This window comes from Aristolochia californica, unplaced genomic scaffold (genome assembly GCF_029961685.1).
Source record: "Aristolochia californica isolate CCGP_79_NKW_82.1479 unplaced genomic scaffold, dmAriCali1.0.hap1 SCAF_1, whole genome shotgun sequence".
Classification (NCBI taxonomy): domain Eukaryota; kingdom Viridiplantae; phylum Streptophyta; class Magnoliopsida; order Piperales; family Aristolochiaceae; genus Aristolochia; species Aristolochia californica.
In genome coordinates, this window is record NW_027181770.1 from 1432519 (window position 1) to 1447808 (window position 15290).

At 37.1% G+C, this 15290-nt stretch overlaps 2 protein-coding genes and 1 non-coding gene across 3 annotated transcripts; all 3 read left to right on the forward strand.

Annotated features, from left to right (window-relative positions):
* The first annotated feature begins 1317 nt into the window (after positions 1-1317).
* On the forward strand, positions 1318-3072 carry LOC137955295 (glucan endo-1,3-beta-D-glucosidase-like). Its single transcript, XM_068802171.1, has 4 exons — positions 1318-1509; positions 2307-2335; positions 2547-2781; positions 2870-3072. The coding sequence occupies exons 1-4, from the start codon at positions 1443-1445 to the stop codon at positions 2899-2901; spliced, it is 363 nt and encodes a 120-aa protein (XP_068658272.1). The 5' UTR covers positions 1318-1442; the 3' UTR covers positions 2902-3072.
* Positions 3073-7128: 4056 nt separating this feature from the next.
* On the forward strand, positions 7129-7202 carry TRNAM-CAU (transfer RNA methionine (anticodon CAU)). The gene has a single exon. It is a non-coding gene; the product is annotated as a tRNA-Met (tRNA).
* A 3281-nt stretch (positions 7203-10483) lies between these two features.
* Positions 10484-15178, forward strand: LOC137964652 (26S proteasome non-ATPase regulatory subunit 14 homolog). Its single transcript, XM_068811389.1, has 6 exons — positions 10484-10683; positions 10848-11025; positions 13909-13990; positions 14309-14485; positions 14557-14724; positions 14815-15178. Exons 1-6 carry the CDS (start codon positions 10554-10556, stop codon positions 15004-15006), a joined length of 927 nt encoding a protein of 308 aa, XP_068667490.1. The 5' UTR covers positions 10484-10553; the 3' UTR covers positions 15007-15178.
* The last annotated feature ends 112 nt before the right edge of the window (positions 15179-15290 follow it).

Here is a 15290-nt window from a genome sequence, read left to right on the forward strand (position 1 = left end):
GCGCTTACCGGCTGCCGGTCACTCACACAGCCAATTTGGAGATGAGATCTGTTTGCATTAGCATAGTGGTTGCCACGGTTGCTGTCTTTTTTTATTCCCTTCATTCAGTGGCAGAAGCAGTCAAGCAGCTAAAGGCTATAGAGCCTAGCGTAAAGTTCAAACACAGCCATTGCTTCCAGGTTCGAAGGTTTTCAGTAAATTCCACAGTACATTCATATACAGAGCAGCATGCTGCAGAGTCAGCATTGCTTGGAGATAATGTACTCGTGACAAACTTTGACGAAAATTGCCCAATGTGATGCTTCTGGTTCTTGTTCCAGCTAAGAGTTTGGAAGAAATCCCATTTTATATTATATTCTGGTGTATGATACATGATTGTCTAGTTGTAAAGCCAACCCTGTCTTCCACGAGTAGTCCCTCTTCTCTTCGTCTTCTACAATTCTTGAACTGCCGTATCCGTCCTCCATATTTTATCGTTCCACCATGAAGAGACGTGCTGCATGTTTAACTGTTCATGGGTTCCTTTTTTTCTTTTTTTATAATGGAAGGTTCAAGGTTTTTTACTGCCTTGCATAGATGGATTTGATTTTGGATAATCTTGCAAACTTTTCTACCTACAATTATTGCTCGTGGGAAGTTGCGCTTTCAATCAGTGGGTCCATTAATAATTTCACGAGCCATTACCATAAATTTCGATGCCGATCCATGGAAATGATCGAGCAAGATTGAGCAAAACCCCCGGCAAGAAGATTATCTCATTGTCTAAATCTGTCGTCCGTAGGGACCATGGGCTGTCGGTTCCGAAAATCAAACAGCTGTAAAAGTGTCTCGTAAAGCAAGCAGTTTGAGCTATTTCAACCTCCGGATCACCATGCTGTTGCTGAAGAATTTGATCTGCTTTTAATATCTTTCAAGGAACACAAAACTTTTCTCTTTGATTTCCAAATACGAGATTTACTTTTTAACCCACCTATCCACTGCTCGTTGAAAAAAAAACAAGAACAGCTAAGCCAAGAAGAAAACTGCGTGGATTGAGACATACCCACGAGCTAACCTTGTTTAAATATCAGCAAGAGGAGCCCAGGTAGGAAGATTCGTAGTCTTTACTTCACTTTCTTCCCTAACCTTACGTTGGTAATACTCAAAAGAAGAGTTAAAGCCGACCATTGAGAAAATAGCAGAAGTTCAACTGACTATTTCAAACGGGCAAATGGTTAGTGCGTTTTGTATTTCCATATACACCCAGAACGGAAAACTTGTAAAATTCTTACATGTTCTGTCCTATCCCCTTATTATTTGTCCATTTCTGTGACAAGATTCCACCATCCAAGACCCCCCTCCATTGCGAAACAACGAGGCTCTTGGCGTTTACTGCTTCTTTAAATTATCTATCGGCCCATCTCAATCCAGACCCGTCTCTCGTTCCTCTTAGTTCTGGAGCCATGGCTCTGATAGTCCGCTCTCTCTCAAAGCTCTCACTTTTTCTACTGATCCTCTTGTTCAGCTCAGGTGTTTATATTTAGTTTTTGCTGCTTTGGAATTACATTATCTGATTTCACCTTGTTCTTGGAATGTTCATGCTCGTGTGATATTGGGTATTCATTGTTCGTGACTTCCTGTCATTCGATGTGCTGTGTTTTTTCAACTAGCGGAATTTTTTTTTCCAAATGGGCAACTGGTATAGGGTATTTCCGATCTAAGCAGGAACTCTAGTTAATTCGCAAATCTTTCAGTGATATCGCCTGTGTGCTTTCTCTTTAGATCAGACCCTTGTTCTTATCAATGTGCTAAATATTCTGTCAGGTTGAATTGGATTGCAACATGGTATATAAATTCTCATTCTTTTTGTCTAACTTGTAACCTCTGAATCTGAAATATGATTTGCTCTGTGGATCCAAAATGACTGCCCGTTTCTTATATTCTTATATCTTTTTCCAAATTTTGAACTCAGCTTTTAGTAATAACGATACTCACCAAAATTTGTGTCTATCAGTCGTCAAGATGTCTAGATCTAAACGTGCTAAAACCAGTTAGCTAACCATCTCTCAGATTTGTATTTAACTGAATGATGTAAGGTTGTTCATTACATCTCAAATGATTTTTGATCATGGGGCTTCTTTCTGCAAATTCATTGAAGGTTTTCCTTCTGAGAAGCTAGCCTTTCCTCCCATGGCATCCCTCCCTATTTAGATATCATCTCAGAAACTGGTAGCAAACAGAATCCAAAGTTACTTAGAGATGGACATTAACAGTAAAAACTTTCAAAGCATACAAATTTTGCTGATCAATTTTCTTGTTTTTTGCAGGATGGACATCCAAATCCGTACAAGCCACGGTAATCCATGTTCTTTTTGCTCCATTCTCACACAAACTCTGCTTTTATTGTAGAATTTCCCCAACACTTACTAAGTATATAAAATAAGCTTTGACATGCCAGTACACCAGTCTTAATAGAACGAAGTACCGACCTACACCTACCAAATGAAACAGCAGGATTATACAAGATGGCGTTAACTGACACAGGCAGTAACTTGCTTTAATGACAGAAAACTTGGTGTGCGGCAAAGCCTTCGTCAGATGATTCAACTCTCCTTGCCAACATAAACTGGGCTTGTTCACAGGTGGATTGTAGGGTGATACAGAAGGGCTGCAACTGTTTCTACCCAAACACTTTAATTAACCATGCTTCGGTGGTCATGAATCTGTATTACCAGACCAGGGGGAGGAACCCTTGGAACTGTGTCTTCAAAGACTCTTCCCTTGTTGTTATGACTGACCCAAGTAAGCAGCTGTATCCATACTCCACAGTCTCGATTTATAACCTATCTTTAGGACATAACTAAGAATTGGGTGATTGCATCTTTTGCAGGTTATGGCAACTGCATCTATCCTTATCTCTAACACTGTCGATGTATTGATGCCCTTGTAGAGAAGTCGTTCCTGCATGGTTTTTCCTCTGGAGTTAGGTTGTTTCCATCAATTAGAGATGAAAGGAATCTGATGTAGATTGATACTTACAGATGATATTCTGACTTACCTATAAATGAAATTGGGTCTATTTTGCCTCTTTTATTTCTCTGTAATTTGACATATTTGACATGAATTCTGAATGCACTCTCCTAAAGCAACCACCTCTTACTAGAAGATGTTTACTTAAAAAGAGTTACATATTGGCAGTATGAAATTCACTATCACCACAAAGGGCACATTCCACATCGTGCAACAACAATATGAACAAACATTTGTTGGCTCCCAACATAAAGCATATAATTGGACAACAATGCTTTATGCTGATGTTCATAAATCTCTTCAGTAACAGTAAAACTGGTTCAGGTACAGCACTATGCTTCGACACACACATATGTATCCAAAATTCAGTTGCTCCAACCAGAATGCTGAAACAAAGAACACTTCAGGTAGGGGTTTTTATACCTACAGAAATCCACAAAGACACAGACTGCACAGCAACAGCCACCAGTGGGAGAATGACAAGTTGACAATGGAGAACTCTTTGCCCTCTTTCATGAACAGGTGTTTGAACAGGCCAAACAATTCGTTTGATTTATGCTTTCAGCGTGTATGTTAGAACCAGAACGCTTCGCCTTTTATTCCTGATAGTTACTCAATATCGTCACCTTAGGTAATGGACTGGCAACAACAAGGATCAAATAGGATTTTCTTGCTGCATTAGATATCTCACTCTGAACAAGCTGAATAGAATAATTATTCCCTCTTTGACAAGCATAATCTGTAGGAGCAAATCCTAGTTCATCCTTGGCTTTCTCCATGTTTGTAGTCAATCCTACGTAGCATTGAGCATCACAAAACTATTGGTCCTCAATATATAATCCCTGCTGAAAAAAATAAAAATAAAAACCTAAAAATGATGAACAAGCAAAAATCCACGAGAGGCATACCTGAAAGTAGATCTAGTACATCATCTGCATTCTCAACTGAGGCAACAATATGAAGAGCAATACCTCCAGTATCTTTCTCGCCAAAAGTGAACAACCTAGTTACTGAATTTGGATCAGATCTGACTTTAGTAGGAGCTCCACCATGGGTCTGCTGTTTTTCCTTACTATCCGACGAAAAAGGCCTACTCCAATATTTGTTGCACATCTGCTTGTACTTGTCTATTGAAAAGAATATTCAGGATTGTTCTGACAATAGCACACCGATCACCTTCAATGGAAAATTACAGGAGGCATTTGAATTGGAAACAGGAAAACACTTTGCTTTTAAGGATTGGAGAATTTTATCTCGACAACAAGTACAACCTCTCAAGAAGTCAAAATTCCTGTAGAAATTTCATGTCCTGTTAAGCTTACTTTATCATAGGAAATAAGTTCCAAGCAAATCTCATTCCCTTATACAATGAAAGGAACGCAACCATAGCTTAGACCATGGTGTTCAGTCTGAAATGAACGGATACAGAAAAAGAACAAAATTTTCTTTCATCTTTCATCCAAGATCCCCTCTTAAGTTCTAAGAAGCTCTGCAACGATTAACTGTTCACCTCTATAAACTCTCTCCCACTAGTGAGTGGGTAAAGGTAAGGCTCTCACTTTAGTTGTTGCACTCTTCAAAACTTCAAGACAATCTGTTGAGGAACGGAAGTATCCTCTTCTTTTTTGGTATCAGGACCAATTTATAGGCTACCTACTTTTCATGATATGCACAAACCAACCTGGCAATAGCCAATTTCAGTTAACAGAAGGTACCCACAAACTTTTAGCAATCATGATAATTCTCAGTTCTTCGTCCTGATTGTCTTCTACAAATACTTTATGTAGGATTTGCTGCAACTTACTTTGAGGACCCATCCATTGCAGTTTCCTTTCACTCTGAATATTCAGTTAAAGGAGCAAGGGCTGTGGGTTTGGCACGACATTTAGGGTATGAGAAATATCTTGGGGTCCAAACAGGTGTATCTAACAAAACTCAAAACCGCATCAGTCATTGGAGAATAGGTTCAACCAGGCACTAAAACATTAAAAGTAGAGAACAAACCAAATTTGCAATTCTACGCCTAAATTATATATAAATACCATCTGTGCATCACTTGTACAAATATTCATCCAGCTCTCCAGAAAGTACTATCTGAAGCCTCTCAAAGGCCTTCCCAAGCTGTGGATGAAGTTACTGCAGAGTGTAATTAATTTTTTTAGGAAGGCATGAAAATTGTAATTGAACTGAAGAAATTAAAAAGGATCCCAATTTTGAAGCCTGGATTCTTTGATGTAAAGTGTCTCTTCACCCACTTCCTTTGGTTGACACAAGTAAAACCTAAGCGCCACACACCCAGGTCTGATATGCCTCTCTATGTCAGTTGGGCTATATGATAGCCAGATCTGGAGCGGAAAGAATAAGGCCTTTCCATTGATCCAACTTATTGATTTATTTGATTATCATAAGAATAAATGACACAAATTTAAGAAGGAATGGAAACTGTACTCCCTTAGGACGTTTAACCTGTGCTCTTAGGATAGGTGGAAGATCATTTGGGATTTTAACTAGCAGTTTGAAAATGATCTGATCTGTGCAACACTAAACAAAAAATAAATAAATAATAAAAAGAGAACAGCTAATGTAGGCTGAGTAGTAATGAGTAAACATTTACATCCATCCTTGATGCACGCCAAACTTCCTTTGAAGCCAAAATTTATATGCACATTTTGAAACATACAGTGAAATTTGGAAAGAATTCTCAACAGGCAATCTATTTTATTTATCCATTCTTTTGCAACATCAAAGAAGTGGCATATAACCATAGTTACTTGTGTACTTATTGCATAAAACAGTAAGTACATTTTGAAACCATTCATACTGATTGTGCAGCATAGCAAATGGCTACGAAAAGTATGCACTTAAGAGCAGAATATCAATGTTAGGACATAAAAGAAAATCCATAATTTCATGGAAATATCTTTACCAAGAGTAAGGATTTAACTCTTCAAAAACAACAAATTATTGAATGCACTAAAAGGGGGGAAGCTTTTTTCTGGGAACAAATTACCCACCGATCAGATCATCAGAGTCACATATAGATTCCTACTTTGCTAAAATGAAATATTACCATAAAAAATCAATCAATACAAGAACAATTTTAATATTAACTACATACAGAGGTAACTAATGCTTAGATAAAACCTGTTGCATCATTAACAAAACCTTTATGTTAGATCACCAATTACAATAGTTTCAGATTTGGAGTGCATCTCACAGACATTATGGCACTTGTGATTACCTTTCACATCCTTCAGATTAGGCAATGAGGATCCCTTGGTGAACATGATTGCACCTTTTAACTTTTTTCTGTATCTAATTTCATAGTTCTTTTTATCTACCACTGGAACTAGGAACGTGCACGCTCTTTAGTTTAACCAAACAAGACACATCATTGTTATCGAGAACCAGAGCATCATTGTTCTCGAGAACCAGAGTCTTCCTCCTTTCCATGAAAATATTCCCAGCATCCATGGAGAAACTGATAGGATGAATTTCTTCAAATTTCCAGAAAGGTCAATTATCGAGTCACTTCCTTTTTTCTTTGTGAGTATTGGGAATACACCCATTCATCGGTCCAAGATCCACATCTATGAATTGAAAGGTCCAAATGATTGACTCTGCAATTAGTTGTTAGAATCTTAGGTGTTCAAATCGTTCATTTCAATAAATGGAAACCTTTCTTATTGGATGATCATGATACTTCCCAAAGATCCAAATTCTTGATCAATGGAGGAACAATATCACCCTTTTTGTTCGATAAGATACCAAAGTGGATGATTGACTCATTCCATACTAGAAACAATCGCAGGAAATCCTATGATAACCCGGACTCAATAATATCCCACGATCGAGACAATTGATTGAATTCCATGAAACCATTTCATAGAAGTTCATCGATATCTTCTTTTTACAAAGCAAATTGACTTCGGTTCTTGAATAATCCACATGACTTCTGATTCTATTGTAACAAAAGATTCCCTTTTGATGTGGAAAAGACCCGTACTTATGATCTTACTCCAACAACATCTAGGGTTCCTTGAACAATGTGATATCTCACACCGGGTAAATCCTTAACCCTTCCTCCTCTTACTAAGACTATAGAATGTTCTCTGTTAAGCATCCATGGCTGAATGGTTAAAGCGCCCAACTCATAATTGGCAAATTCGTAGGTTCAATTCCTGCTGGATGCACACCAATGGGAACATCCAATAAGTCTATTGGAATTGGCTCTGTATCAATGGAATTTCATCATCCATACACAACAAATTGGTATGGTATATTCATACCATAACATATGAAGAGTAAGAACTCAAATTCTTCTCACTACTGGAACTTATAGGGGAAGAAAATGGATTTATGGATGGACTGCTACTTCTTCTCGAACCATACTAATATCATTTGCTCACATATCTGAATCATTTATTAGATAAGAAACTTAGATATGGGAAGCACAAGATCTCCTTGTTGTCTCTTCAAATCAATAACATAAGAACCCACGAATAGTGTATCGTGATGGTTATACACATCCACCAAACTATGTCTCGGAAAATATTTACTCCATTACCAGAAAAATTCCATTGAACAGAGACCCATTCCAAGATAGAAAAATGAGAATTTGGATAGAAGACTACCTTCGAGCAAGACCAGACACTTAGAAAGTAGAAAGTCGTGTTCTTTCATTATGAAGCTTGTTTCTGGTTGCACAAAGATGGAGAAAGCCCACATCGGAAAAGAAAGGTATGCTGATGTTTATAATAACCACAACCGACTGAAGGATCCCATAGCTCTGATTTTTATCTGTCAACTCTGTATCACCGACTGGAAGAAGAAGTCATCCTGTAAAAGTTAACACCCATAATGTCACTAAAATTTTTCTCATGGGCTTTTCATAGATTCCAATCAACAGCAAAAGAGCAAACAACAGACACATTTTGTTAAACTGACTAAAACGACCCTCTCAACTCATCGTTTAATCCGTATTGTAGTCCATTGCGTCGAATGTATACGCTAGCATAGTTGAAGATCAGAGAAGCATTTCGACAAGTTCAAAGTAAGCTGGGAAGTTTTCCATCAACGCACCTGACACTGCTAGCCATTGTCGAAATATGGAGGAGTTTTCTTACAAGAATCTGAAAGCTTGAACTTAAAGCGAGAAGATTTTCTGTTTAACAGTGGTTGCAATATTAGCATATAAGCTTTATAATTTATTCTACTTCCACATTCGTCAATTTATGTCACAGTTTTTAGTAACCATTGCAGCCAACAATTTTGAACAATGAAAGTAAAATTTACATTATTAAAAGAAAGTGAAGAGTAAATAAAACTTCATCCTAAAAAAATTGACACTTTCATCTCCACCTAGTTTTAAAATAAAAAATGAAGGTATCGTTAGTACCCCTGGTTGAAAATTTATATCCCAGGAAAAATTAGAAATATTTTTTTTCTAAGATAAATATTTTAAAAAAAACCTTCAGATAAAATCCTATTAATGTTTTACTAGGAAATTATATAAAAAAAATTAAAATTTCCAATGGAAAATTAAATAGAACTATTAGAGCCTTTTGCATGAAAATAAGTAGACATTAATAATTAATCTCATACATAACCATATTTATTCATTAAATTTTTAGTAAAATAAAATATCAAAAATTAAAATTACCATGAAAAATTATTTTATGTTGAAAGTGTTATAGCATCATTTTTCAAATACTTATTAAAAAAATTCCATATAGTTTTCTAGTACATCTTGACTAAAAAATCTTACCTGGAAAATTATATGATTTTCCTAGTACGAATTTTCAACTAAAAAAGTGTTTCCAATAAACATGAGGCACTAATAATCCGTGGAAACTTATTTTTTCTTTACAACTTTCTTGGAAAAGGCACTAACAGGGCCTAAGTGTCACAACTTTTTCTTTTATATCTTTCCTTTTATACACAACATAAGGATGCACATTATTCTCAAAGGAAAAATAGATCACATTGAAATATACTTCTCCATTTCCCATTAGGTTATCTACTTCCTCTTTCCTTTATTTCCCTTAGGAAGGAAATAAAGTGGAGCACTAATCCTACTCAAGAGCATCTTAGACCAAAAAGAATAAAACACTGTGGAACTTCTTCAACAGAAAACAAGATATCTACTATATTTCAGCACAAGAATTTTTCATATTGCATATTGTCATTCTGTTAAGCACCTACGGCCTGTTAGGTAGCGGAAAACAAGTACTTAACCCAGGACCATAACATTACATTACACCCACCTTCATGAACCGACTTCCACGGCGGTCTACTTTAACGACACTGGCCCAACCTACCTTTGTGTGGACCTACCAGTAATTTTAATTCGGCCTCTAGGTCGTCCCTTCCGCTAAGTTTGTTCACGTTGGGATTCGAACTCGTGACATAGCGCCTGCTTTGATACCAAATGTTCAAGATTTAGCTAATACTACCCAAAAAATTGACCTTTTAGGTAGCAGAAAGCCAAGTAGTTAACCCAAGACCATAACATATTCTCTCCAAAAAATTTCCATGTTCTTATGTTTTTACCTTAATTATTACTTGGTATCAGAGCAAGGTAGATCCAAAGGAGTTATTTGTTTCACCATCAAAATCCGAAAAAATCTTTTTCATCGCTAAAGATCATTGGGGTGTTTTTGGATACTCCCATATTGATTGAATAAGATTAATAGGTTTATTTTTTTCCCATTTTTTGTTTGTTGGGGATGAATTTGATTGATGAATGGTGATTAAATGAGTTGATGAGGTTTGAGGGTGAATGGAAAGGAAATGGGGGTGGTTTCGACGGATTTTAGGAGTTGCAAAACCTTGTGATTGTGCGATTGACCTCATTGGGATTAAAAGTTGATAGTAACAAAATATTTTGGTGAGTTTAATAACTTATTATAAGAACTTCAAGTATAACCGTCCACATACCAAAAATGATATGTTGTTGTAACAACAATAGGTTGAGCTTGATGTTGCCCATTTTTACATGATTTGGGTCCAAAATATGAAAAGATAATTGGAAGGGTAGTCTCCCTAGTAGGCCTTTGTTCAACCAAGTGCAACTATTATTTGAAATAAAAATGATATTATTGTAAATATAATAATTAATACTATTATTATAAATAAAAAGTTGGATGCAACTTAACCTAGTGATCGAGTCCAAACTCTTTTTTCTCTTATTATTCATCTCTTATATTTATTATTTATTTATTTTGTTATAGGCCTTAATTTAGGAATCTGGAAAGTAAAAATAGAATTATCTTTGTTTAATTGATTTATTTTATGACTAAACCCTTTGAAATTTCACTACAGTGTAGTGGGCCTTTGGCTGTTGGGCCTCAATCAAATTCAAACGAGGTTTTCAGCTTGCAAACTATGCGGGCACGGGTCTCAGTGGGTCTCCTGCGTCCTGGATCAATAAATAGCGGGCAAACCGTTTGTTTTGCCGACATTTTGTATTTCTTCAAGGCTACTCCAAGGAAGCCAACGTTCAGAGGAACCGTGCAGCGAGCGAGAAAGTGGAATTTGCGGAAATGGAGCGACTGCAGAGGATCTTCTCCGGCGCCGGGGGAATGGGACATCCTCCGCCAGATTCTCCACTTCTCGATTCGTCCGAGCAGGTTTATATCTCTTCGCTTGCCCTCCTCAAGATGCTGAAGCACGGTGCTCTCCCTCTCCCTTCTCCTATAAATTAGTTCAGCTATTTATTTTCTGGTTTACTTTGATAAACTGATGTTATGCGGAATTGTTTTGCGGACCTGGATCTATTTAAATCATGCATTGTTGTTCGGTCATCTGACTGGAAAATAAGAGTTATGGTGAAACAGGGAGAGCTGGGGTTCCTATGGAGGTTATGGGTTTGATGCTCGGGGAATTTGTGGACGAGTATACTGTACGCGTCGTTGATGTTTTCGCCATGCCGCAGAGTGGGACGGGCGTTAGCGTTGAAGCCGTGGATCATGTATTTCAGACTAACATGCTTGATATGCTCAAGCAGACTGGCAGGTACTGTTGTAATCTTTGTCGCCGTTTTGTTAGAAGTTTTTATTTTTGAAGACAGAATAACTTAGGGAACGGTATTAGGCATTATTCTAGGGTTAGGGCAACCGTTGTATTTTTGGCTTGACGCTGATCTTAATTTTAGGTCTTGGTCTTAAGTGAGAAGCCTCGGTTTGAGCTGTAGGATCCTATAGTAGTTAATGGTACTGGATGAGAATGTTGAAGTCTTTGATTCTTCACTGGTACTAGGTTTGAGTTTGAATTTTGCACATCTGAGAAAGTCCATGTGACATCTGTTGGTGAATAACTTGCCGTTCATATGTATGCCTTTTATTTCTTATTTCTATCTTGTTTTTGAATGGGGAGGTTCTTTTTCCTGTAATGATCTCGAAAGAGCACCGATAGACTTCGAAAGGTAATTACGGCTATGGGTGGAGATGTGATAATATTACTAATTATGGCTATGGGTGGGTGTCTCGCTGAGATGTCTCAGATTTTCATGGGGGGCAAGACAATATACCCCCATATAAAATGATGTCACAGGATGTTATGCATGCGGATGTTACCGAGACAACCCGAGATGTCTCAGAAAAATGAGACGCCCATCTCATGTTAAGATAGGGTACTGGCCAATAGGATGCAATGTATAAAAGAGCTTGTGTACCCTAATGCATAAGTTCTATCCTTGTGAGCATGGAGATTCTACATCAGCCATGCAAAGTTGGGTCACAGGGATTTGATTGGCAAATAACATTGAAGGACAAAAAGGGGGACAGGGGGTGATGATATAATTTTGCTGACAGTATTACAGCCAAGCATGGTGAGTTACAACTGTGATAGATAACGCAAGAATAGTAGTCCATTATCTCATCAAATATATCCAGGTAGTGAATGTCCAAGTTGTCTGCTAAAGGTGCCTAGAAGCCATCAAAGTCATACAGTAGCCAACTTAAGATGTGGTTATTATAAGCTGTTTGAATCTTGTCCAGCTCCTTTACATACCTTCTAAGTAATTCCATATTTCTACATAAAAGAGTTCTGCTGTCAGTTAGTTAATTTGAATTGCTGTTGTTACATGTATGGAAAGCTTTTTATCAGCAGTAATATATGTTTAGTCATATGAAAAATAGGATAAAAAGATACTTTTACCATTCTTAACTGCAATTATGACCACCCAAAGAGGTACTGTCATTTTGTGTCAACAACATAGAAAAAGTAGGTCACTTGGGATTTGCATCATTTTGCATGATGTGTAGAGTACTTTTCTCATTGCGTTCCAGTATGAAAAGGTGGTGCATTTTATAAGTTCAAATGACATGTATAAGAAAAGGTTAGTGTAATTTCATAAAAACACAAAAATGTTTTGATGGACATTTTCATTATCTCTGTTAGTATAAGTTTTCTTTTAAAGGGACATATGAAAAAAAGAAGGTGAAAAAGGTATTTTCTATTTTATATCACATATACCAAAAAATATTTTATCAAGGCCATTATTGTGATTTTATGAAAACGAAAAACGTATGTCACAAGTTTTTTTCTCTCTCTCTTTTTTTTTTTTTTTAAGTTGATTTAAGAATTGGTGAAGAATGGAAACAAAGAGGAAGAGAAGACCCAAGCTCCAAGCTTAGGGAGGGAGAGACCAACTCAAGCTTCAGAGATCAGGGAAATAACATTTCTTAGTACAATTCGGGGACTTGTGGCACCCTCTTAAGTTTATCAATCTGATATACTGTGTTTGCTGAATGGAGGATATGGGTTCCAAAGGGTACTTTTAAAATTCCCTTTAGAGCATAGTTAGAGAGAAGAGGCTTTATGTAAGAGCAAGGTTTTTTTTTTTTTTTTTTTTATAAGGAAAAAATGTATTTCTTAAAAAGATGGATAAGAGCAAGGTTTTTATGATAGGACAAAATATGTTAAACAGGGTCGAAGAATGAGAAGTTTCTTCCCTTATTTAGAGTTTATTTTTATTATTGGAGAACATAAGTGGAATTTTCAAACTACAAAACTAAAATGGTGTGACCATCGTTTAAGTTAATGAGAACGAGGGTTCACATTGACTTAAAAGCTGTATTTCTTTAGTTCAGGTCTCGACTGAATTCTTGTACCTTTTTCATAACTGTGGGTTTCATAACTATCTCAAAAAATTTGAGGGTTTAATAGGAACAAAAAGGGTTGACAACTGGACAGTGTTGTTGCTTGAGATAGGTGGCTCTGGACCCTCTCTTCTTTTCTTCCCTCTCATCTTTTATTCTGTCTTGCCTTATACTTGCCTCAATTTTCCTTTTCTTCCATCTCCATTGTTTTACAACCATTATTGTGAACAAAAGGTACTGACTGTAATAATAATGCTTATTGCTCTGCTAGAAACTATTTAGTCTGACACATATAAATAATAATGTTTATTGTTCTGGTGGAAGTTATTTAGGACACACTCACACACACACACACACACACACACACACACACACACATAAAAAGAAAAGAAAAGAAAAGGAACAAAAGGTTTCAGCTTCTACAGATTTCTGAAATGGTGATATTTCACACTGCATCAATCTGGTGTTTTATTGGGCTTTTTCTCATCAGGTTTGTACAGAGCCTAATCAAGGTTAGTCTTAGTAATTCTCTGGGACAGGAAAAAGGGGTACATGGGGGGTAAATAAACCAAAAGATAAAATGATAATATCATAGTAAGGTTGAAATGCTGTGATTATTTTGAGGTTATGTGTCATCCATGCCTAATTGATCTCAGTGTATATCTCTTCACTCTAGATGCTTTTACTTTAATTTGCACTTTCTGTTGGCATACGAATGATCCACACTGGAATGTTTGCATCACTCAGTAATTTTAATCCGTGGGTCTTATTTTGCTGTTACATTGTGGTGTTGCAGACCAGAAATGGTGGTAGGCTGGTACCATTCCCATCCTGGTTTTGGCTGTTGGCTTTCTGGTGTGGACATCAATACTCAACAGGTAAATTTGTCTTTCAGTTGTTCATTTCCCATTCCATGCAGGCACAGGCTCTCTCTCTCTCTCTCTCTCTCTTTTTTTTTTTTTTTTTTCTTGCATTATCTTTTTGCTGGGTTCCACTTCTGTTGAAAAATAAATTGTTCTTCTTGGTGATGTACATAGTTCTCCTTGTGAACTCTACATGACTTGAATGTCTGGCAGCATGTACATCTTCAGTGCTCTTCTATTGAGGTCTAGTGGAGATGTGGCTGTAATGTTATAAAAAAAAATTATGTGGCATTGTACTAAGGAATGACTTCATGTTTGTTGAATCTCTGTTAGAGTTTTGAGGCTCTGAATCAGAGAGCTGTTGCAGTAGTGGTGGATCCAATCCAAAGTGTTAAAGGAAAAGTGGTGATTGATGCCTTCCGTTTGATCAACCCACAGACCATGATGCTTGGCCAAGAACCACGTCAGACCACATCCAACCTTGGCCATCTCAATAAGCCATCCATCCAGGTAAGAAAGCAGTGGCAATTCTTTCACAGTGTGTGACCTATGTTGAATATATATTTTTATTTGCTTTACAGGCATTGATCCATGGTTTGAACCGTCACTACTACTCCATTGCCATTAACTACCGGAAGAATGAATTGGAGGAAAAAATGTTGCTAAACCTACATAAAAAAAAGTGGACTGATGGCTTGACGTTACAGAGGTTTGATACCCACTCCAAAACAAACGAACAGACTGTCCAGGTGAGTGACTTCAGGTTTCGTTTGTGGAATTCGAAAACGAGTCTTTGATAGAAAGGATGATATCAATGAATAGCTACAATAAATATGCAGGAGATGCTGAATTTGGCCATTAAGTACAATAAGGCGGTTCAGGAGGAGGACGAGTTACCTCCAGAAAAGCTAGCCATCGCTAACGTGGGAAGGCAAGACGCAAAGAAGCATCTGGAAGAGCATGTCTCCAATTTGATGTCATCTAACATCATTCAGACTCTGGGAACCATGCTGGATACTGTTGTATTCTAATCCGTGCTCGGGGGATTCACCCCATTCCTACTCGTCTGGTTATCATCAATTGATGGGAGTGTAATTGTCTTGACTGAAATAGCAGAGCTACGAGAAATTTGTGGCAGTTTGATTTTGTTACTCAATCATTATCTAATCAGTAGGAATTTGAAAATGTTACCTTGGGTTATAATCGAAGTGTTCTAAAAATTCATGCTACAGCAGTTATGCAATCGTCACATATTTACAAAATATGTAGTTCCTATTCAAGATTTGCTTGAACAACAGTAGTAAGTGGTTGCAGG

Bases quoted from the DNA above. Each gene is read 5' to 3' on its own strand.
- LOC137955295 (XM_068802171.1), top strand. From the start codon at position 1,443: ATGGCTCTGATAGTCCGCTCTCTCTCAAAGCTCTCACTTTTTCTACTG. The intron at 1,510-2,306 runs GTGTTTATATTT...TGTTTTTTGCAG, and splicing joins GATCCTCTTGTTCAGCTCAG to GATGGACATCCAAATCCGTA. The intron at 2,782-2,869 runs GTAAGCAGCTGT...CATCTTTTGCAG, and splicing joins TGTTGTTATGACTGACCCAA to GTTATGGCAACTGCATCTAT.
- LOC137964652 (XM_068811389.1), top strand. From the start codon at position 10,554: ATGGAGCGACTGCAGAGGATCTTCTCCGGCGCCGGGGGAATGGGACAT. The intron at 14,486-14,556 runs GTAAGAAAGCAG...TTTGCTTTACAG, and splicing joins TCAATAAGCCATCCATCCAG to GCATTGATCCATGGTTTGAA. The intron at 14,725-14,814 runs GTGAGTGACTTC...ATAAATATGCAG, and splicing joins CAAACGAACAGACTGTCCAG to GAGATGCTGAATTTGGCCAT.